Source organism: Anolis carolinensis, chromosome 3 (genome assembly GCF_035594765.1).
Source record: "Anolis carolinensis isolate JA03-04 chromosome 3, rAnoCar3.1.pri, whole genome shotgun sequence".
In the NCBI taxonomy this organism is placed as follows: Eukaryota; Metazoa; Chordata; class Lepidosauria; order Squamata; family Dactyloidae; genus Anolis; species Anolis carolinensis.
The window spans coordinates 185,865,077-185,888,569 of record NC_085843.1 but is presented as its reverse complement, the minus strand read 5'-3'; the positions used below and the strand labels follow the sequence as shown (position 1 = coordinate 185,888,569).

Sequence of the window (23,493 nt, the reverse complement as noted above, 5' to 3'; positions counted from 1 at the left end):
GAGGAACTCACTGGGTCTGTAAGGGAAGGTCTACTGCTCATGGTTTTCATTTCTGGTATAAACCACCTGCACAGTAGGAGGGCTGGTTCTGCTTTCCACTATTCAATGTAACGTGCAAGAAAACATAATGGAGTGTAGCTCAGGTACTTCCCTGTAAGGGAATTGTGCTAGTCGATATATTCCCAAAGGCTCAAAGCAGGTTCCTGTTGGTGGTGGTGGTGGCGAGTGCCTTCAAGTAATTTCTAATTTATGGTGACCGGAAGGCTAACCTGCCCCAAAGTTTTATTAGCAAGTTTTATCCAGAGGGGAGTTGCCTTTGGCCCGATCTAAGTTAAGGTAAAGGTTTTTCTCTAACATTTCCAAGCTGAAGAGTCAGCGTTGTCCGTAGACACCTCCAAAGTCATGTGGCCGGCATGACTGCATGGAGCACTGTTACTTTCCCGCCGGAGCGGTACCTATTGATCTACTCACATTGGCATGTTTTCAAACTGCTAGGTTGGCAGAAGCTGGGGCGAACTGCAGGAGCTCTCCCCACTCTCAGATTCGAACTGCTAAACTTTCGGTCAACAAGTTCAGCAGCTAAGTGGTATAATCTGCTGCGCCACCAGTGGCTCCATCTACACAATCCGGTTTCTGAATCCAAATAATCTGTTTTGAATGGAGGCCCTTTCCACACAGTCATATAACCCAGAATATCAAGGCAGATAATTCACAATATCTGCTCTGAACTGGTTTATGAGTCCACATTGCCATATAATCCAGTTCAATGTGGATTTTATACAGTTGTGTGGAAGGGGTTTGTGACATTCTCTTCATTAGAAATAATAATAATAATATAGATGCTTTGGCTTGAGGTGGGAGAAATTAGTTGTGTTTTTAATGCCTCCTGTGTCTTTTATTTTTAAAAAAAATAAGGAATACAGGGATGAGGGGAAGCTGTGAGGAGGGAGGACTTGAGGGTCGTTTTCGTACTGTTCTGGTTGTTTTATTTTAGAGCCCTTCCACACAGCCATACAATCCAGAATATCAAGGCAGATAATCCACAATACAGTAGAGTCTCACTTATCCAAGCCTCGCTTATCCAAGCTTCTGGATTATCCAAGCCATTTTTGTAGTCAATGTTTTCAATATATCATGATATTTTGGTGCTAAATTCGTAAATACAGTAATTACAACATAACATTACTGCGTATTGAACTACTTTTTCTGTCAAATTTGTTGTTTAACATGATGTTTTGGTGCTTAATTTGTAAAATCATAACCTAATTTGATGTTTAATAGGCTTTTCCTTAATCTCTCCTTATTATCCAACATATTCGCTTATCCAACGTTCTGCCAGCCCGTTTACGTTGGATAAGTGAGACTCTACTGTATATAAAAGAGTGATGGCATCACGGCAACCCACAAAACAACAAAACTACAGGCCCCCCAACCTCGAAATTTGACAACACAACCCATCATCCACGCCTCTAGGTTGATACAACAAAAAGAAAAGAAAAATAAAGTCCTAATTACAGGGAGAGGAATAATTTTTATCCAATTGCTGCCAGTTTGAAGGCTAAGCTCCGCTCACTTGGTCTCCTAGCAACCTACTCAGTCCAGGGGACAGGCACAGTTAGGCCTCACTTAGGCCTCTTCCACAGATTATCATATTTTAACTGGATTATATGGCAGTGTAGACTCAAGGCCCTTCCACACAGCTATATAACCCATTTAGAATCTTATATTATCTGCTTTGAACTGGATTATCTTGACTCCACACTGCCATATAATCCACTTCAGTGTGCATACTAAACATAAAGACAACCATATAACAGACATTCAATACCACCACTACCTCAACAATTTCTCACCAACACCACTAGACAACGCCACAGCAACACGTGGCCAGGCACAGCTATGTAATATATAACATACAATTAATATTATTATATGGTATTACTATTAGTATTATATTGTATAACATAAGATTATTATTAATATTATATGTATATACAATATATTATATTATTAAAACGGATATAAAAATATTATATTATAAAACTGAGGTCGGGGGCCAGGTATCTACTGTATCTGCTTTGATTTGAGGGCCCTTTCAGACAGTCCCTATATCCAGGATCTGATCCCAGGTTTTCTGTTTATCCCAGATTATTTGGCAGTGTGGACTCATATAATCTACTTTAAAGCAGAAAACCTGGGATCGGTTCCTGGGATATAGGATTTGTCTGGACGGGTCCAAGGATGATGATGATGATTCTCATGAGTGAGGGCGCTTCCAGACAGCCCTATATCCCAGAATATCAAGGCAGAAAATCCCACAATATCTGCTTTGAACTGGGTTCTCTGAGTCCACACTCAGATAATGTGGGATTTTCTGCCTTGATATTCTGGGATATAGGGCTGTCTGGAAGGGCCCTCAAACGTGTGCTAGGAAACGTCTACGGATGTGGTCTATATAGGGGGGAGTGACCTGTGGCTCCCGCCTGTCCTCAGCTGGAAAGGACACTCCACCTCCGACGCCCCCCAGCGAAGCCACCTCAGGGCAGAAACGGGAAGGAAGTGCTCGACGGCTCTTGCCGCAGAAGCGGGAGAAGGCGGAGAGGGGAGAAGAGAGCAGGCCCCTCCCCTTGGCGGCTGCTCGGGGCTCAACGGCGGGGCAGAAGAGGCGCGCCTGTCGCGGGCGACGGACGGGGAGTCCGGCATGGCAGCCACCCGAGGTAAGCCAAGGCCAAGCTGGTCTCATTCTCTCTCTCTGTGTGTGTCTCTCTCTGTGGGGCTTTGCTGGACATTTTGCACTCATCAGAGGTGGTTCCTTCTACTGAAAGCCCTTCAGCCCTTACCTAACCTCAGGGGCGTCAAGCTCTAAACATCTAGGGCCACTTCAGCCTCATCTTCGTCTTCAATCCATGGATACAGAAGGCCGGATATTCATCTATATATATAAAAGAGTGATAGTATCACGGCGACCCACAAAACAACAAAACTACAGGCCCCCCCCCAACCTCGAAATTTGACAACACAACCCATCATCCACGCCTCTAGGTTGATACAACAAAAAGAAAAGAAAAATAAAGTCCTAATTAGAGGGAGAGGAATAATTGCTTTTATCCAATTGCTGCCAGTTAGAAGGCTAAGCTCCTCCAACTTGGTCTCCTAGCAACCCAATAAAAAATAATAAAAAACACTAAAAATAATTTAAAACACTAAAAATTAATACAGTAAAATAATAAAATATAATAAATAAAAAGATAACTTGCAATAAAATTATTTTAAAAAATACAAATAACGTCAAATAAAAATTCCACAACAATTTTTAACCAATACCACCACCACTTTGCCACAGCAACGCGTGGCCGGGCACAGCTAGTGTTTTATATAGGAGTCAGTGCTCTAAAAAAAGGTAAAGGTTTCTCCTGATGTTAAGTCCAGTCATGTCTGACTCTGGGGGTTGGTGCTCATCTCCATTTCTAAGCCGAAGAGCCGGCATTGTCCGTAGACACCTCCAAGGTCATGACTGCATGGAGCGCCGTTACCTTCCCGCCGGAGCGGTACCTATTGATCTACTCACATTGGCATGTTTTATAATAATAATAACTTTATTTTTATACCCCGCCCCATCTCCCCGAAGGGACTCGGGGCGGCTAACATGGGGCCTAGCCCGATAAAACAATCAAATATCAATGATACAACAATAAAACAATTATACCAATAAAACATCAATTATCAGTAAAACAATCGATAAAATTGACATAAATATTAATGTTAAAACAGGAGACTAGTTCATAAAACCCAGTACAGAATGTGCCAGAATGGGAAAGGTATTTTTGAAGTGCTAGATTGGCAGGAGCTGGAGCTAACAGCGGGCGCTTAACCCACTCCCGGGATTTGAACCTGGGACCTTTCGGTCTGCAAGTTCAGCAGCTCAGTGCTTTAACGCACTTCGCCACCGGGACTCCTTAGTCTAGTGCTCTAGTTTGTACCAAATTTGGGACCCCAAGTTCTCTCCAACCACAACTCCCACCCCTTTCGATGATCCGCTATCCTACCCACAATGTAGGTAAAGGTTTTCCCCTGACATTAAGTCTAGTCGTGTCGACTCTGGGGGCGGGTGCTCATTTCCATTTCTAAGGCGGAGAGCCAGCGTTGTCCGTAGACACCTCCAAGGTCATGTGGCCGGCATGACTGCATGGAGCGCTGTTACCTTCCCGCCAGAGTCGTACTTATTGATGTACTCACATTTGCATGTTTTCGAACTGCTAGGTTGGCAGAAGCTGGGGCTAACAGCAGGAGCGCTCCCCAGATTTGAACTGCCAACCTTTCAGTCAGCAAGTTAAGCAGCTCAGTGGTTTAACTCGCTGCGCCATTGGGGGCTCCTTCTATCCACAAGCCTTGTAGCTAAACCCAAACCCCAGGCCCCTTCCACACTGCTGAATAAAATCCCACATTGTCTGCTTTGAACTAGGATATATGGCAGTGTGGATTCAGATAATCCAGTTCAAAGCAAATACAGTAGAGTCTCACTTATCCAACATAAGCGGGCCGGCAGAACATTGGATAAGCAATTATATTGGATAATAAGGAGAGATTAAGAAAAAACCTATAGATTATGATTTTACAAATTAAGCACCAAAACATCATGTTATACAACAAATTTGACAGAAAAAGTAGTTCATTACACATTAATGCTATGTAGTAATTACTGTATTTACAAATTTAGCACCAAAATATCACAATGCATTGAAAACATTGACTACAAAATGCATTGGATGATCCAGAATGTTGGATAAGTAAGTGTTGGATAAGTGAGACTCTACTTGGGATTTTCTGCCTTATTATTTTGGTTTATATGTCTGTGTGGAAGGCCTCCACGCTCTTGATGCAACAGGACAAACTGCAACCTTTATAGGCCTTTTCCACACAGCTGAATAAAATCCCACATTAACAGCTTTGAACTGGAATATATGGCAGTGTGGACTCAGGGCCCTTTCACGCAGCCATGTACTCAGAATATCTTGGCATATAATCCACAATATGTGCTTTGAACTGGATCATCTGAGTCCACGCTGCCATACAATCTATTTCAGTGTGGATATTATAAACTGTGGAACGGGCCTCAGATAACTCAGTTCAAAGCAGATATTGTGGGATTTTCTGCCTTGATATTCTGGGCTATATCGCTGTGTGGAAGGGTCCTAGATGTTAGTGTATCACAACTCCCACCCGGTTCAGTCCTGATGTCTAATGATGGGAAATACAGGGGTTGTTGTTCAGCATCTGGAGGAGGGCCACATAAAATGATATGGAAGGCTGGATTTGGCTCCCTGGCCTTGAGTTTGACACATGTGCCCTTCCATACAGCCATATAACCCAGAATATCAAGGCAGATAATCCACAATATCTGCCTTGAACTGGGTTATCTGGGCCCACATTACCATATAACCCAGTTCAAAGCAGATAATGTAGGATTTCATACAGCTGTGTGGAAAGGTCCTGGGTCCCATCTATACAGCCATGTAAAAATCTATATTATCTGCTTTGAACTGGATTACTTTAGCGCCTTTCTACATAGCCATATAACCCAGAAATCAAGGGAGATAATCCACAACAGCTGCTTTGAACTGGATGATCTGAGTCCACACTGCCAGATAATCCAGTTCAATGTGGATTTTATACAGCTGTGGGGAAGGGGCCCCAGACAGGTCCGATATCCCAGGATCTGATCCCAGGTTTTTTGCTTTAAACTGGATCATATGAGCTCGCACCGCCACATAATCTGGGATAAACAGAAAACCTGGGATCAGTTCCTGAGATATAGGACCTATCCAGAAGGGACCTAAGTCTCCACTGCCATATAATCCAATCTGAGCCTATTTATTTAGATTTAAATAGGAAATGTGTTCAGGAGCATGTCCTACCGATTTCATTTGACTTGCTACCATTTGACTTGCTGACTTGAAACAGAATTGTAATCTTACACACCATGTGGCATGTGTTTATTAAAGAACGTCCGTTTAGTTCATTTGGGTTTATTTCTAGAGAAATATGTATAGTACTGCAGTTTTAATATGTCATTTCTGGGCTTCCACAAATTTGACTATATATAGGAAGTATGTTAAAGCCTGAGTGGTTACTCCACCCACACACTAGTTTCTAAAATTCTGAATAAATAGTCTTACCAGCTATGAGTCAGCAATTCGGTGTCCCTTTTTCATCCGAGTGTGCAGATTGGACAATACAAATTGCTAGGAAATAATTAGCATTAGAAGCATTTGCAAAACTCTCCAATCGCATCATTTGAGCTGTTGTATCTTAAAGTCCACAAGTAGATTTTCAACTAAGTTTCATCATACAATACAGGCTATCATATATTTGGACAGTGACTGACATATATTGGTGCTTCTTGCTGCCGAACAATATTTTTCTTAGGCATTTAACATTGTGCTAAGTTAGGGTCATGTTGTAACAGGACGGAAAATGCAAGTTTCACCCATTGAAACCCTCAGGTCTTTAAGTGCTCCTAAATCCGATACTGACAGTAGTCAAAAGAGAAAGCACCCAGTTTCTCTTCCTTTTTTGCATTTTTTCTGAGATAGTAATGTGCAAAAGAGAACTTGTGTTTGTTCCTTGTGGGAAACTGGATGAGCTGTCCTCACATGAGCAGCACTCCCACATCATTCACAACTGTGTTACAGAGGAAGTGCAATACTGCACCTAAAATTACCCCCAGTGAGAAAGACGGTATTATATATATCTACAAAATATGTGCATATTTGTATTTATTAATCCTTTATATGTCTGTGTTGAATGCCTAGTAGCATTTAATAATTAAAACACAAACGTAAGAACTTGTGCCTATGATTGAGCACTTCAGTGCCAAACTACCAGAATTCCTCTAATCATTTGGTAAAACTTCTACATTTTACTTCAGTTGTCTTTTCCCCACACCCTTGAAGACGGCCCGGAAATTACAATTGGTCCAGCGCTCGGCTGCCAGATTAATAACGGGGGCGAGTTACAAGGAAAGATCCACTCCCTTGTTCAAGGAGCTCCACTGGCTGCCGTTTATTTTCCGGTCCCAATTCAAGGTGCAGACCATCACCTATAAAGCCCTAAACGGTTTGGGACCCACCTACCTTCGTGACCGTATCTCCTATCATAAACCTGCCCGATCCCTTCGATCATCAGGGGAGGCTCTCCTGTCGCCACTGCCGATATCTCAGGCCCGCCTTGTGGGAACAAGGGAGAGGGCCTTCTCTGCTGTGGCCCCCGATTGTGGAACTCACTGCCCGTTGAGATTAGGCAAGCCCCCACATTAGTAGCCTTCAAGAAAGACTTGAAAACATGGCTCTTCCGTTGTGCTTTTGGAGAGTAATTACTACATACATCTTCTCTGTTGTTCTCCTCCAATATCTATCCTCCAGATTGCACCACTATTTTATGACCCTGTTCTTTGTGGTTTTTATTCTTATTTCTTTTCTCACCTCGAGTTTTAACTTAGTGTACATGTGGCCCGCCCTTATTTTTTTTGTTCTTCTGATTTTGGGTTGTAATATATATTATCATTTATTGTATTGTTCAATGTGTTATGATTTGTTGTTTTTTTATATTCTGTTATATTGTATTGTTCTGGGCATGGCCCCATGTAAGCCGCCCCGAGTCCCCGTTGGGGAGATGGTGGCGGGGTATAAGTAAAGATTATTATTATTATTATTATTATTATTATTATCATTATTATTACGAGTCACCATCTGCTTGCCTATAAAAAATCATGATAACCGTATCCAAGAAGCTAGACATGGTCTCTTCAGTGCAATTTTCTGAATCAGCACCCTATATAACTGCAGGAATAAGCAACTGAACTGCGTTATGGAGACTCTACTATAGAACAGAAACTGCCACTGCTAATGTTAGAAACATACACTTTCCCCTAAGAACTGCAGATAGTTCTACTGCTATTAACCAAACTGAATTTACCATCAACTGTTATGGAGGAAGAGCCCTCCACTTCTTGTAAAATTTTACTATTAACATGCAATTCTGTTAGTACCCACAAGAAGAGCCGCGGTGGTACAATGGGTTAAACCCTTGTGCCGGCTGAACTGCTGACCTGAAGGTCGGCAGTTGCTGACCTGAAGGTTGGTGGTTTGAATCTGCGAGATGGGTGAGCTCCCATCTGTCAGCTTTAGCTTGTGGGGACATAAGAGAAGCCGCCCAGCAGGATGGCAACACATCCAGGTGTCCTTTTGATGTAATGTCTCTGTAGACAGCCAATTCTCTCACACCAGAAGTGACTTGCTGTATGTTCTCAATTCACTTCTAACATGATAAACAAAAGCATCCACAAGAGAGGGAGCTTTGTCAAGATCTTAATCTTTACCAAAATTGGTTCTGCTCCTACTGATGTGGTTGCAGAGAAGAATGGAGGCTTCTGCATCTCTGCTAGGCTTAAGTAGGCTAAATATGGGTACCAAGAATTAGTATTAAGTTTGGCTGCCTTTGTACAGAACTGATAAACATTTTTTTCTTGGCCTTCAATGCAGCTTGCAATATAGAAGGGGTTTCAAACTATTTTTCCAGTATACACGAAGGTCCCTTCAAAAGCGTGGTTTCCTGAAGTAGACAAGCTGGGAGGTCTTGATAAAGTGAACTTCAATAACTGCTATGCTAATTAGCACAACAAGATGTTTTGTTCTGCTAAATGGAGAGTGGTGGGATGCTTGGACCCACCATGTTTAGACACTTCATTTATAAGTAATAGATGTTTGAGCTTTTGTCAAGAGCTTGGCAAATCTTCAGTGTCATATCTTGGTGGATACCATAATCAGTGGGAAGAAGTAACCCCAATTGTAAGTGTTTGCATTGCTTTCCGAGAAATCTTTGAAAATGTTATTGTAGTGCATGAGTATTTGATGTTAACATAACATAAAGGAACTACTCAACTGCACAAAAATAGGGAAATAAAACAAGTTCCTACTTCCGCAGTTGATCTCTGCACAGTTGAACAAATATTTACATCAGCAATCGCCTGACAAGATAATCCAGTTATATTATTAACTAAAGGTGGGAATTAAATACTTTTCTTCTCTCAAAGTCTTATGTACTTGTTTTAAAATATACAGAGAACATAAACAAAGACAAGTCATAACAACTAAGATAAATGCCTATACATGCACCACAATACCGAAAAGGGTCTTTCTGGAGTACAGTAGAGTCTCACTTATCCAACATAAACGGGCTGGCAGAATGTTGGATAAGCGAATATGTTGGATAATAAGGAGGGATTAAGGAAAAGCCTATTAAACATCAAATTAGGTTATTATTTTACAAATTGAGCACCAAAACATCATGTTATACAACAAATTTGACAGAAAAAGTAGTTCAATATGCAGTAATGCTATGTAGTAATTACTTTATTTACGAATTTAGCACCAAAATATCACGATGTATTGAAAACATTGACTACAAAAATGTATTGGATAATCCAGAACGTTGGATAAGTAAGTGTTGGATAAGTGAGACTCTACTGTATATACTTCAAGGGCAAAGTACATAGTCTATGAATGTTGTTACCGCTGGTTTTTTAAATAACATCAGTACCCAGTTCTTAACTTTCTAAAGAAAGTTCCTCCTCTTCTCCTTTCTTCTCTCTTCATCTTTTTTATTTCCCACTTTCTCTTAAATGAGACTCACAGTAGCTCACAACATACAATACAATGTAAAACCTAAAACAAAAAAGTATTAAAATATAATTAAATGTAGAATTGTTGATACAAAATCAGTTAAAATCACATAAAACCATGAAAAACAAATAAAAAAGAACTTAAGCAATATGTTAACAAGAAATCAGACTCCCCAAATTATGAATTATATAAAACTCAAATGAAGTTATATAACATAGTAACCACAGCTCTGCGAGATCTGGTGGGTTGCTCCTTTTGTCTTCCTTTAACCTTTACCATAAATCACCTCTGGTATGTTGTCCACCCGCACCTAGAACCCATGTCTCCATCTGTATAATCTCTTCACAATAGACCGGGAGATGGGGGGAAGCTGTTCAGCGAATATACATCAGAGCACTCCCCGAGCACATTGACTAATCTCCACTGAGAAATCTATTACTAGTATTATTAAAAAAAACCCATCCCATTGATGAATTTCTTGCTTTCATTGAGAAGTTTCCTGCTCCTGATGATAAAATTGGGACTGTACACTCCAGGGGCTCAGCGCTTGGACTTCGGGCTAGCCTTTCCCATTGACTTGGTTATGACTTGTAAATACTCATTGTGTACACTGGACTCACTCTATTGTGTTCACCCTGACTAAACTATTAAGCCCATCATGGACTCTTGCTTATAGAAACACCGCATTCCTTTCGATTGCACCCTTCTCAGGGGTGAATCATTAAACCGACTAACATTTCAAATCAACAAATGACACCTCATTAGATTTCCTGGCACTACCAGGAGCCAATCACCAGAGCTGCTCCACTGAGTCCTTAGCAAACAGGAGCCGAGATCGTAGTCAGATCACTTTTCAGCCAATCAGTATCTAGCGTGGATTTTCTTAATAGCTTTCAAAATGAATAAAAATACCCTGTATTTTCCATTGCATGATGTGAGCACTTTGAGTGCTTGCACTACTGATGTCCACTTTGGCCTTTAAGAATAAAGACCTCTGCTTTTGCCTTCAAACCCATCTGTGTCTTAATGTGGCCTTCGATTAGCAAGGTGTGTCTGGCTTCCAAACCTGCAATTTACTGGGACTGAAATCAAGCAAGTATTTCACACAAGTGATGTTGAAGGCTTTCATGGCGAGAATCACTGGGTTGCTGTAAGCTTTTTGGGCTGTATGGCTATGTTCCAGTAGCATCCTTTCCTGACGTTTCACTTGCATCTGTGGTACCACAGATGCAGGTGAAACGTCAGGAAAAAATGTTACTGGAACATGGCCATATAGTCTGAAAAACCCACAGCAACCCATTTCATACAAGCTTCAGTAGGACAGAAAGAGGATGGCTTGATACCAAATCAATACAATATTTTTATCTGAAGGGTCTTATAATTGGTAGGGCAGTTTATCATGCAAGACAGTATTCCAAATTCTGTTTAATCTATTTTTGAAAGACAAATTGCTTGCAAACCTCATTTCAATCTATTTAAAATCTTGCAGTTGAAAGCAATAGATATATTAAGTCTTTACTGAAAAGATGTCAATCTCTCTTCTGGACAAGAGTACTGGCACCAAAATAACTGATCTTCTGATTTCAACACTTTCAATAAACTTTTGCCACTTTAGGGTCACTATAACTGCCCATGGGAAGCCCGCTTTCCTTCCATCCTCTCCAGCAATGTGAGGGTCTTATGTGATCTCAGCTCCACTAAAACCATAGTGTCAGGCTTCCAGAGGCCAGATCAGACACAGACGAGTTGAAGGCAAAATCAGAGGCATTTATTTTCTTTGGCCAAAGAGAATGTCAATGGAGTCTGCACTCTAAAGAACTGATGTCGCTCAATGCAAACATATAGATCTATTTGTAAGACATTTACGGGAGTTTGAAACAAAGGACTTCAATTGCTGCTAGTGTCGATTGGTCCAGTTCATGACAGGCTAGAATCTGCAGGTTAGTTGTCTGGGATGTTCTGTCTGTCATTGCCGATTGGTCTCTGGGTTTGTCATTGGTAATGCCATTGGTATATTTGAAGGCATGTGTCTGTTTGTGTGTTGCCCAAGGAACAAGGTGCCCTCAGAAAGGACGGCATCTGGTTAAGCGTTACTGGGTCTTAATGTCCCAGTACTGGGCTTAAACAATGGGTGCTACCTGGGAACAGAGTCGTTCAGGGTGTTTGTCGATATAATGAGGCTCTCACAGAGCAGGCTCAATACAACACTATAGATGAGGAAACATTCCCTGGATAAAATCAGTTAATATTTAAAAACTTCTGCGGCTCTTCTGAGTAACCTATTGTGTGTTCCCTGAAATTTCATGGGGCATTGTGAGGGGGTTATGATAATTATGAGATTAAATCCTAAAGTCCGAGATGTGGTGGAGCAGCATTCCAGAGAAATTCATGAAAAGGTTATTACAGGACAAATGGAAAAGGCAATATGGGCTCTGTGTATGTCCCAATGAATCTGTGTCTCATAATTCATAATTTTGAGGTCTCATTTTCAATAATAAGGGAATACAACTGCTTATTCTGGATAACCTCAAAGGGATAAAGCAGCATCTATGAACAATTTTCTCAACCATTTATGTAATTATAACAAAAAAGGATTTAAACAAGACAAAGATGTTTTTTCTCCACTGTGACTCTTTGAAAGGGATTCCAAGGTCTGATTCCTAAACTGCTCCCGACCTTGTGGTAATTTTATGACTCTCTAATGTGGTTTTGAAACAAAATGTTTAAACGAATAATGTGCTGATATACAAAAGTCTTCAGAACAGTGTAGTTTTCTTTGCAGCCAATTTTTAACGGTGTAAGGTGACTGTACACTTGAATTTATGTGTTCAGGGATGAGATTCACTCTATTTGTAAAACTCACCTATCTTATTTGATTTTTATGCAGAAGAACATCCTGGTGCATGTGATGTGCTGATTGTATATGGGAATGATGCTGATGAATGGTGCCATTACCTTCAGAGCCTCTTCCACTCATGCTATGAAGTCCAAAGCTATCAGATGGAGTGTGGGACAGTTATTTCCATGGAGAAGCTTGACCTCTTCAAACACAGCAAATGTATTGTTATTCTACTATCATCTGATCTGGTACAGAACTTCTATATTCCTGCTGTCCTTCAGAGCCTGCAGAATGTTCTTCAGCCACCACACAAAGTGGTGAAGCTGTTCTGTGGTGTTTCGGAATGTGAGACTTACAAAGAGTTTTTCAAAGACTGGCCCCAATGGAAGCACCTTACCTATGATGATGACTCTGATGCCTACATAGCAGCTGTCATGAAGACCATTTCTGAAGGAGGTAAGCTGGTTTGTTAAAATATTTTTAAAACTACTGTAAAATTAATGTTGCTGTAGGTGCTAGTTGTCTGAAAATGAACAAAATTATTCTGGCATCTCTGAGGGACTGCAATAAGGTGCAGATCCTAGCTGAACACCTCAAGTTGTGTTAGTTGCATGACTGCAAGACTTAAGTCTTCATAGGCTACACACCTATGCACACTTACTTGGGAACAAGTCCAAATAAGCTTTCTTGAACTAATTTCCCTTGAACCATGTGAAATTTCAGGTGCAGAAGCATGCATTTTTTCAGTTTTGAGAGTCCTCAAATAGTGCTGTCCCATCACCTTCATGCATAAAAATATCCCTCTGCATTTTACATATTCATTCAGCTCTCCTGTTCAATTCACATGCATATATGATACACAGTTTCTCTCTCACACACTTTCTGTCTCTAATGCAGACCTCCTTAGTTACTCAGACACACAAACAACCCAACTAGAAACATAGGCCCCTTCTACATTGTCATATAAATTCCAGATTATCTGCTTTGAACTGGATTATATACCAGTGTAAACTCATATAATCCAGTTCAAAGCCGATAATATGGATTATCTGCTTTGATAATCTGGATTATATGGCAGTGTAGAAGGGGCCACATACACACGTGATATCTCCACAGGGCAAGATTCCTGCAAGTGCTGAATGAGGATGTGGTGCTTTTGTTGTTGTTGTTGCAAAGTCAATATCCATGGATTTATCTGATGCCCCTGGCTGTATTATAGCTCTCACCTGGGAGGCCTGTTCCTTGGCATCCCATAAAGCACATGTGTCAAACTCAAGGCCCATGGGCCAAATTCAGCCTGCCATGTCATTTTATGTGGCCCTTCAGATGCTGAACTACAACTCCTGTATTACTCATCATTAGATGGGAGTTGTGATGTAATCTGCGAGATGATGCAGTTTGTTCTGTTTAGGTAGGATGGTAGGGTTTGGATTTTGATACAAGGCTTGTGGATATGATGTCGACTTTAAAGTATCCTTTAATCCTTCCCCAGCCTCAGCGCTACAAGTGCCGTTGGGTTGCAGTTCCCATTATTCCCAGTCCACATGCTAGATAATCAAAACTGATGGGAGTTGTCATTCAATAACATCTGGGAACCCAAATCAGGTAGAAACTAAAGAGCACTGACCACCATGTACAAAAAAATAGAGTTGGCCCTCTGTATCCACAAATTTTCCATTCATGGTTTGATGTCCCTTTGACGGCAACCTTAAGGTTGATGTAACCCTTGATGAAAATAAGTTTGATGTCCCTGCCATAAGGTGGCTATCGGGGGGGGGGGGGTGTCTCTCGATTGTGCTTGTCTTGTGCTTGCAGATCCCAAGCAGTGACAATACGTTCGCTTTTATAGTTTTACAGTGCTATACTACCCTTTTGGGTGTTACTCAGTCAGGCAATTTCACACCATGGTCCATGTCCCCACCCTGCGGCCTCCCTCTTAGGAACTGTTTTTCCCAACCCAATACATACAAAGTGAGTGCTGATGTTAATAGGCAGAGAAGGGTCCAGCATTACTCCGGCTTATCAAGGCCATCTGTGTCCAGCAGGGTGGGTTACGGGATGCTCACAATCCTACATTTGAGGAGGCAGGGACCATGGAAAGAGACAAAGTCCTGGGCATTGGGGTTCAGTGTCAAAGCAGAGGTTAAAACCACCCCTTTTAAGAACTTCAGACACATACATCAACTGTAATAATCAAATGTATGTGTACACGACATAGTTCATGAGAAACTTTCATTTAAAATTATGAGTTATTGCTTATTTCACAAAGATTTAAAGCGCTTCCAGACAGTGCCAAAATCTGTGTTTTAAATCTAAGACGAAAAATCCCAAGACTTAACAGCAGGTCCACACACAGATCTGTCATTCCCGGGAAATGGTCCCCCACCATCCTCACAGGCTTCCTTTGAAGCAGATCAAAATGGAGAGTGGACAGAGACATCCGGTGGAAGTTTTTTTTAAAAAAACTCGGTTATGTGCTGGACCGTATATGCGCACATGCGAATATCTAAATATAAACACAAGCAGATTCGCATGTACACATATGAGATCCAGTGCATAACAGAGGGAATTTTTTTAAAAAACTTCAGTTGGATCTCTCTCTTCCCCCAATTGTTAATTGAAGCTCTGTTTAACCTGGATGTTCCTGCAAGCTTTCGAGAAGGATTAGTTCCTAGACCCAGATAGGACTCTGTTCTGCACTTCATCCACTTCCCCATCCCAGTGATACGCTGCTTGGACTACCCCTCAAACAGTCCTTTTACAGTTGATTTGGTCCATTTTAGTATTCCTGGCCATTGGATTGCTGAACCTTGCTTGATAGAGCTCTAAAGTATTTGGTTTTATTTATTTTTTTTGGTGTGTTTTATCAGGGTTTCTTTATTTCATGAATTTTTTATTTTATTTTTATTTATTATTTTTATTTTCTTATTTTTATTTTATTTTTCATCTTTTTTAATTAAGTTACAGTTAGGTTGTTTATATTGTCTAATGTGCCTTGTCCTGATGTAAACTGTTTGTATGATTTTCTTTTGGCATTGAATGGTTGTCATTTTTGTTGGAAACCGCCTTGAGTCCCTTCGGGGAGATAGGGTGGTCTATAAATAAAGCTTATTATAATTTTTGTTTATTATAATGTGTCTTTCAGAGAGTTCTAATTGCTTTTCACTTGGGCTTCCCTTGAACCATCTGTGTGTCTGTTTGACAGCCCAATCAGCTGATCAGATGTTTTGGGCTTTTAAAAAAGCACGTGTGCACTGGAGCAGTTCACACAGGGGGAAGGGAAGGAAAACACGTGTTTTGCATGACTACAGGGATATGCAGTCATGCAAAGGTGTGCTTCTTTCAGGTGGATTTGGGTTTTAAGTGCACCTTTTTAACTCATGCTTTTCAGCTTTTAACTCGATTCTTCCCGATTCCTCCCGCACTTTGACTGAAAGTTGTTTAGCCACCCACATTTTTAACCTGGTTACTTCCGGGTTTTTGGCCATGTGTAGGAGGGCCCTTAGAGGTTTCTTGTTATTTTTGCTCAAGACACCTACACATTGCAGCTGACACACTAACATGTTGCGACATACAGTTTGGAAAGGTCTGCTTTATGATTTCTCTACTTTCACTGCTACTTTCTGAAACTATTATTTTCCTTTCCTTTCATGTTTTTACCTCTCATTTTGGTCTGTTCTGAAAAAAAATATGCAAGCATCAAACAAAACTAATAAACAATATTAAACTTCTTTGCTTGGAATTTCTGTTACATTTGCAACCCACTTTTGTTTATGTTTGGGAGATAGCACTGTGAGTATGAACTATAGGGTGCTAGGTGCATGCACAGATGCAGGTCCTTTTCCAGCTGCTGGATGAAGACCAAGGTCTCTGGTGTTTAAAAGGACATCACTGCTTCAATTATTACACTATATAGCACACTTTGAAAAAAATCTGTTCTTGGTTTGAAAGTATTATTTCTTGTTTAATTATGCGGTATTTACTTTGAAAGTAGTTGTTATATACCAGATTGAAATTTTGTTTTTGTGGCTGCCACAAACTATGTTGAATTGGTTGAGACTTGTGAGATTTTCATTGAATATCTAGAGCAAAATGTGCTGCAGGAAGCTGTGCAAAAACAAAGTTTTTGCAGTTTAACAAACTTTTTCTATGTTTTTGTGATAGAACCAATTAGGAAATGATATTTATATTTGCCCCTGGTGGTGGCACAGTGTGTTAAAGCGCTGAGCTGCTGAACTTGCAGACCGAAAGGTCCCAGGTTCAAATCCTGGGAACGGAATGAGCGCCCGCTGTTAGCCCCAGCTCCTGCTAACCTAGCAGTTCGAAAACATGCAAATGTGAGTAGATCAATAGGTACTGCTCCGGCGGGAAGGTAACGGCGCTCCATGCAGTCATGCCAGCCACGTGACCTTGGAGGTGTCTACGGACAACGCCGGCTCTTCGGCTTAGAAATGGAGATGAGCACCAATCCCCAGAGTCAGTCACGACTGGACCTAACATCAGGGGAAAACCTTTACCTTTTACCTTTTATTTATAAAGCAGGAACAAAAATAATGTTACATAGTGTTATTAATAATAATACAGCAGAGTCTCACTTATCCAAGCCTCGCTTATCCAAGCTTCTGGATTATCCAAGCCATTTTTGTAGTCAATATTTTCAATATATCATGATATTTTGGTGCTAAATTTGTAAATACAGTAATTACAACATAACATTACTGCGTATTGAACTACTTTTTCTGTCAAATTTGTTGTATAACTTGATGTTTTGGTGCTTATTTTGTAAAATCATAACCTAATTTGATGTTTAATAGGCTTTTCCTTAATACCTCCTTATTATCCAAGATATTCGCTTATCCAAGCTTCTGCCGGCCCGTTTAGCTTGGACAAGTGAGGCTGTACTGTATTATTCACTACATTTTGTAGAATTTTTGGAAAAGTATCTTAAAAAACACACATATAGGGATGGGCAATGCTTTAAGACAGCTTTGGAGCCTGTTGCAAGGTATCTCCCACACGGACAGGCCTGTGCACAAATTGAGAACATCTTCTGTGGGTTTTTTTATCATGTCAGACGCGACTTGAGAACATGCTGGAAGTTGCTTCTGGTGTGAGAGAATTGGCCATCTCTGTCTACAGAGACATTGCCCAAGGGATGCCCGGATGTGTTACCATCCTGCTGGGAGGCTTCTCTCATATCCCTACAAGCTAGAGCTGACAGATGGGAGCTCACCCCATCTCATGGATTCAAACCAAGAATCTTCAAGTCAGCAACCCAATCAGCAGTTCAGCTGGCACAAGGGTTTAACCCATTGCACCACCGCGGCTCCTATCTCCTGAGGGTGCACCCTACCAATGCCTTAGCAAATAAATAGAGGTTGCTAAGAGTAGCATCCAAGCATGTAGATAAAGTGACCAGTGAAAAATCATTCCGCAGAGCAGAAAGCAAGAGAAGGAACTAAGCAAAAGTTTTCTATTACAATTCATAGAGTCTCCCAGCTAAAACGGGATTCTCAGAGTTGTACTCCAACAACATACTATTCCATAACTATGCCTTTTGGGTGCAAAATTCTGTTTTTCTGCATGAAGCCAAAGAGATGGAACCCCATAATCCTTGAGTGAGGCTGGCACTGCATGGCAGAGACCACTTTCTATGCAGCTAGGCAGGGAGGGTTGCCTCATTCTAACCTTCCATCTCTAAGTTGCAGAAATGCAGTCGAATTGTCTTATTTGCTTGCATAGACATATTAGAAATTTTTACTCTAAGCATGCTTTTTTATTAATATTTGAAACAATCAGGCCTTTACAAAAATCTAGCAGACTATTTTAATTCTATTTGATTCATTATTGGGACAGTGTAACATGTCTCCTTATTTGTATAGAACGCACATGATTTCTATGTACTAGCTCATTAACAGTTCAAGTTCCTTTTCAGTTTCTTCCCTAGTTGAACAATTAGTTTGTTTCTGAATTGCTTTAGGAGATAAAATTCCTCTTTTTCCTCTGCTTAGATTCTGGGTGTGACTCCGTTACCGACGCAGAAGTGGAAGATGACAGAGACCTCTCTGATTCGTGCAATATTACAATGAGTCGGCAGCATGAAAAAAGACTAGGAAAGCTGGTTGCAGTGCAGCCGGATCGCATACGATGTGGGGTACGGTATGCTTCCGTTCTTTCCAAATTGTTAGGAGAGGGAAGAAACAGAGAGTGCTGGCAGAGATGATTGCTGAATAGTGGCTGTAGCTTAACTGTGCACCGTCATTTTTAACCCAGGCTTGTCCTTGTATTGCTAAGCAGAAATAGCAATCCTGTAATGTTTGCTTTGCTCTCCCTAAAGTGAGTGTGTATGATATATATTTTCTTTACCCCATACTATTGTTTGCAGTGATGTTGGGATGTGTATATTTCTATATTTCAGCATCTTTCTCTTAATAATAATGGGTTATGGGGGAGGAGGGGCAACTCATCCCAGAGCTGGAAATTTTATCAGCAGCCAAGTTGGAGCCCATGATTCCGTTCTGATCTCAAGGTTCAACTACACCACAGAATGAAAGAGTTGGATGCCACTTTAACTGTCATGGCTCAATGTTATGGAATCCTGGGATTTGTAGTTTGGTGAGGCACCAGCACTCTTTGGCAGATATTTATTTATTTACATACTTACTTCATTTCTATCCCGCCTTTCTCCACCCCAGAGGGGACTCAAGGTGGCTTACAAACATTAAAATACATCTCAACAACATATCAACAATCTAAACATGAACGATTAAAACACAATACTATGGAGAGAACTCTATAGCTTTAAGACATGGCAGATAAAGCGGTGTTAAACTACATTATTTCCACAGTGCAGATGCACCCTACGACTCATGTTTCTTAAAATACATCACTATCTTGAGCAACACTGTTCAGTTTGTGGGAAGCCATAAACACAGCCGCTTTATGTCAGCTTCTTGCTATCCATGCAGTCTTGTTTAGCTTTGCTTTTTAGCCTTAATCATGGATGTTGCCATGGCCCTGGGTGCTTTTCACATTCTAAGACTTGGGTGGCAAACCGTATGAATGCCAGCAGTTGCAAAATTTAGCTGCATTCCTGTTTTATAATTTGGGATCCCAAAATCTTGAAAACCACATTGCCTTCTAATATTGAATCATTTTTTAAGGATGTGATTTCATATGTGTCATGCTGCACAGCCAAAAAGACATATTCTGGGGGAGTTGTTCACCCAAACTGGGGGAGGTGTTCACTCAATCATGCTCTTGCTCTACTAGATCACTTGATCTAGTTCATGTTACCTGTTATTTCCAAACCAGCTGAGCAAAGAACTGTTGGGAGAGAATACTATCAGTGGCTGAAACTAATAAGGCCATCCATGGAGTAGCCACCAAGATATGGTGGAAAATCCCCTGAAAGGTTCTGAAATATGATAATGGTTCTAATCTGTGGAAGATGAGTTAAGCAGACTAATCTGCAGGGGCATCTTGTGTCATCTCAGGGATTTATCTGAACGTTTGCATTTAGCAGTCACGTTTTTAAGGCAGAGATTTAGTGTCAAATGAAAATTTAGGGCCCTTCCACACAGCCATATAACCTAAAATATCAATGCAGATAATCTGCAGTATCTGCTTTAAACTAGATTATCTGAGTCCACACTGCGATATAATTCAGTACAATGTGGATTTTATACAGGTGTGCGGAAGGGGCCATAGTGACTAAAATTTGGAGACTGTGGATTGAGAACTACAAGCAGGAAAAATGTAAAATTGCAATCCTGATCCAACAGAAGATGACATACACACAAACCATTCCTCTTGTAATTTGGCACACATTGGCTGTACTCTTATTGTTCTCTCTGTCAAAAATGAGGAACAGCAACCTGTATTCTTAGGAATTTACCATGCTCCTTTGTGGGGAACGGGGTCTGCTCAGTCATGCTGGATAGTACTTTTAAAAATCTGATGCTTTGTTCTTAGGTACAGACAATAGTTTACATCATCTTGAAATGTAAGCTGGATAGCAAAGTAAAAATGGAAGTGGAACTTTACTCTGACAGCTGTCAGCCAGTGCGAGTACAGGCCAGGATGGAGAATGAGTACACGGTCTCAATTTGCACACCTGGTGAGTACAGAAAGTATAATCCCTTTACTTTCATTTCCCTAGTAGATAAAATTAGCAAAATTTCTCTTCGTTTCACAGGTGAATTAACAGTAACCAACATACAAGAAATAATTACTTCCTCTTCTCAAGGCTTCAACCAGCGACTGCTAGAAATTAAATTAATTTACATAAAGCTACAAATAGATGATTCTTTGAACATGTTGAGTTAAAACAGTCTGATTAGATTATGCTTCCTGTTTTTGCACTGAATAATGCCTGAATTGGGGGCCCGTAGGCCTGGTGGGCAGAGGTGTGATGTGGGGTGAGCAGCCTCCACAGGAAGCAGAGGTTTGCTTGTGCGTCCTGTTTCCCCCACTCTGAGCCAAATCTCCAAAGCTGTCATTTATTTTCACCAAATGATACTGCTAAAAACTTAAAAGAACTTTTTGATATGTAAATATCAATGTCTTTTTAAAGGTATTCTATTTTGTTAATAGCGTGTCAGTTTCTCCATCGTGGTCCCTGTGAAATCACACATATGGTATTTTCTGCGCCTGCACAGACAATTCAGAATTTTCCAGAAATCTTTTAGACATTTTTAGGTAGCCCCGCCCTCTCTCCTTATAGAGTATATACAGTATAGTGAGTGGGAGGAGCTTCCTTTCGTCCGCCTCTCTCGCAGCAGCTAGGGAATCTCTCTCATTTTTCTTTGACTAGCATTTTTGGACTGCCTTTTTTACTACTGTGTTTACTTGCTTGTTTTTACTTCATGGTTCTGATATGTTATCCACCACCTTCTTTATGAAGTGTTCCTCATATGCGGGACGGATGCCCGATATGGATGGGCACTCCTGGGGGAAGGCCATGGGGTACATTTGTGCCCCTCTGTCTCTAGTTCACCCCCAAGAGCCACCATTTGCATTTTTGATCTAAGATTTTTTAAAAAGGTGTGCCCTCTAACCCATGAGGGTGTTGGAAATGAAATTTGAATAAACAGGACTCATGTTGCAAGAAAAGAGATTCCACTTAAACAATAGATAGATTTCTTTAACATTTATGTCTTGTATGACATTTAAATAGAGTGCCTCAGGCCAGTTCTATAGTGCCATATAATCCAGATTATCAAAGTAGATAATCCACATTATCTTCTTTGAATTGGGTTATATGAGTCTACACTACCAAATAATCCAGCTCAAAGCAGACAATCTAGATTTTATATGGCAGTGTAGAAGGGGTCACAGAGAGTGGTGGACTCTCCTTCTGTCACGACCCAGGCTACAGAGCACCAATAACCATACGCAGAGGCCAGATTCTATCTAATATCTTTATTAAGGAAATATATAAAGTTAATAAAAGCAAATGTAAAAGTTAGTCCAGAAGCAGACCTTTCAGGAAAGGTCAAAATTAGTCCAAAGAAACAATGTCCAATATGAAATATTAAGGTCCAAAGTTGTAATCCAATAACCGAAACACTCACTTTGCCAGGCAAAGTGAGGGGAGATGACAAGGTCCTTTAGTCCATGAACTTGAGCAAGGCTAGGAATAACTTGATACTTGAAACAAGGCTTGAATCGTGGAACAAGGTAACGAGGAACAAGAACAAGGTCCGTGGAATAACTTGGTAAAATCCGTGAAACAAGGCAAGGTTTAGTCCTGGGAAACAAGGCAAGGTCCGTAGGTAAACAAAGGCTGGGAAACAGGAGCGAAGGCTGGAAACAAGGACAAGGCTTGAGCAGGAACGAGGCTTGAAGCGGAGCGCGCTGTTCAGACACAACTCGCTCCGGAGGCTGACGAATTGACTCCGCAAAGTTACTCCGCGGGTAAAACACCTATATAGAGTCTAACTTTCCCGCCGAGAGCAGTTCTCTGGGAACCAGAAACGAAAGCTAATCTCTGAGACCAGATGTTTGACTCCTTAAAGATTCTCATGGAAAGCAGGCTTAATTGGCAAATTCTTAGCAATTATTCTAGCACTCCTGCGCGAGGCCGCTTCCAAACCTCTCTGTTGTTTACAAAACTCATGGCGAGAAAACACAGGAGAAGTAGCCTCAGTGTTTGTTTGACATACTTCTGGAACATAACCCTCTTGCAGGTGCAAGGTTCCCAGATCTGGCTGGGAAGAATCTGTCTGGGAAGAATCCAGTTCTGACTGGGAAGGTAAAAAACCCAAGTTTTCTTCTTCATCAGGCATCACAATGTCATGAGCAGGACTACAAGGCCCATGGGTCATCACACTATCCCCCTCCTCAAGCCCCCTCCCAAACTGGGACTCTCTCCCCGAGGCGCGAGGTCGTGGCTTGGCGGGATAGGTCTGATGAAAGCGACGGGTTAGATCAGGAGCATGGACTGTGGAGGCGTCTTCCCAAGAGCGTTCCTCAGGGCCAAAACCCACCCAGTCAATGAGATATTGCAGGCGGCGGCGGTGAAAGCGAGAATCCAAAATGTCCTGAACCTCGAACTCGTCCTCCCCATCCACCAAAATAGGGACGGGGGCCGGCCGGTCTACATCTGGCCGCACACCATCCGCCGGAAGGAGCAGGGAGCGGTGAAACACTGGGTGAATGCGCATTGAACGCGGAAGTTGGAGTTTGAAAGTCACGGGGTTTAATTGCGCCACCACTGGATAGGGACCAATGAAACGGGCATCTAACTTCCGGCAAGGGCGATGGGAGGGCAAAAAGCGAGTGGACAGAAAAACCCGATCTCCTACCTTGATTTCGGGGCCCGGCTGGCGATGTTTGTCCGCGTGACGTTTATAGTCCTCCTTGGCTTGTTCCAGTTGCTGGAGCAAAAGTTGTTGCACCGCTGTGAGTTCCTGCAGCCAATCTTCTGCTGCGGGAACTTCTGAAGTTTCAATGACAGGGGGAAAGAAACGT

General features: G+C 41.3%; 1 protein-coding gene across 2 annotated transcripts in view; it reads left to right on the top strand.

Moving 5' to 3' along the window:
- The first annotated feature begins 2,503 nt into the window (after positions 1–2,503).
- pik3ap1 (phosphoinositide-3-kinase adaptor protein 1) overlaps positions 2,504–23,493 on the top strand; it is a 48,938-nt gene continuing 27,948 nt past the window's right edge. Inside the window, exons 1-4 of one of the 2 annotated variants that reach the window (XM_062975889.1) lie at positions 2,504–2,717; positions 12,568–12,975; positions 18,531–18,673; positions 20,494–20,638. In XM_062975889.1, the coding sequence (XP_062831959.1) occupies positions 2,702–2,717; positions 12,568–12,975; positions 18,531–18,673; positions 20,494–20,638 (712 nt within the window). In that variant the 5' untranslated portion in view covers positions 2,504–2,701. The remainder of the gene's footprint in view (positions 2,718–12,567; positions 12,976–18,530; positions 18,674–20,493; positions 20,639–23,493) is intronic. The other variant, XM_003223131.4, reaches the window with a different exon arrangement.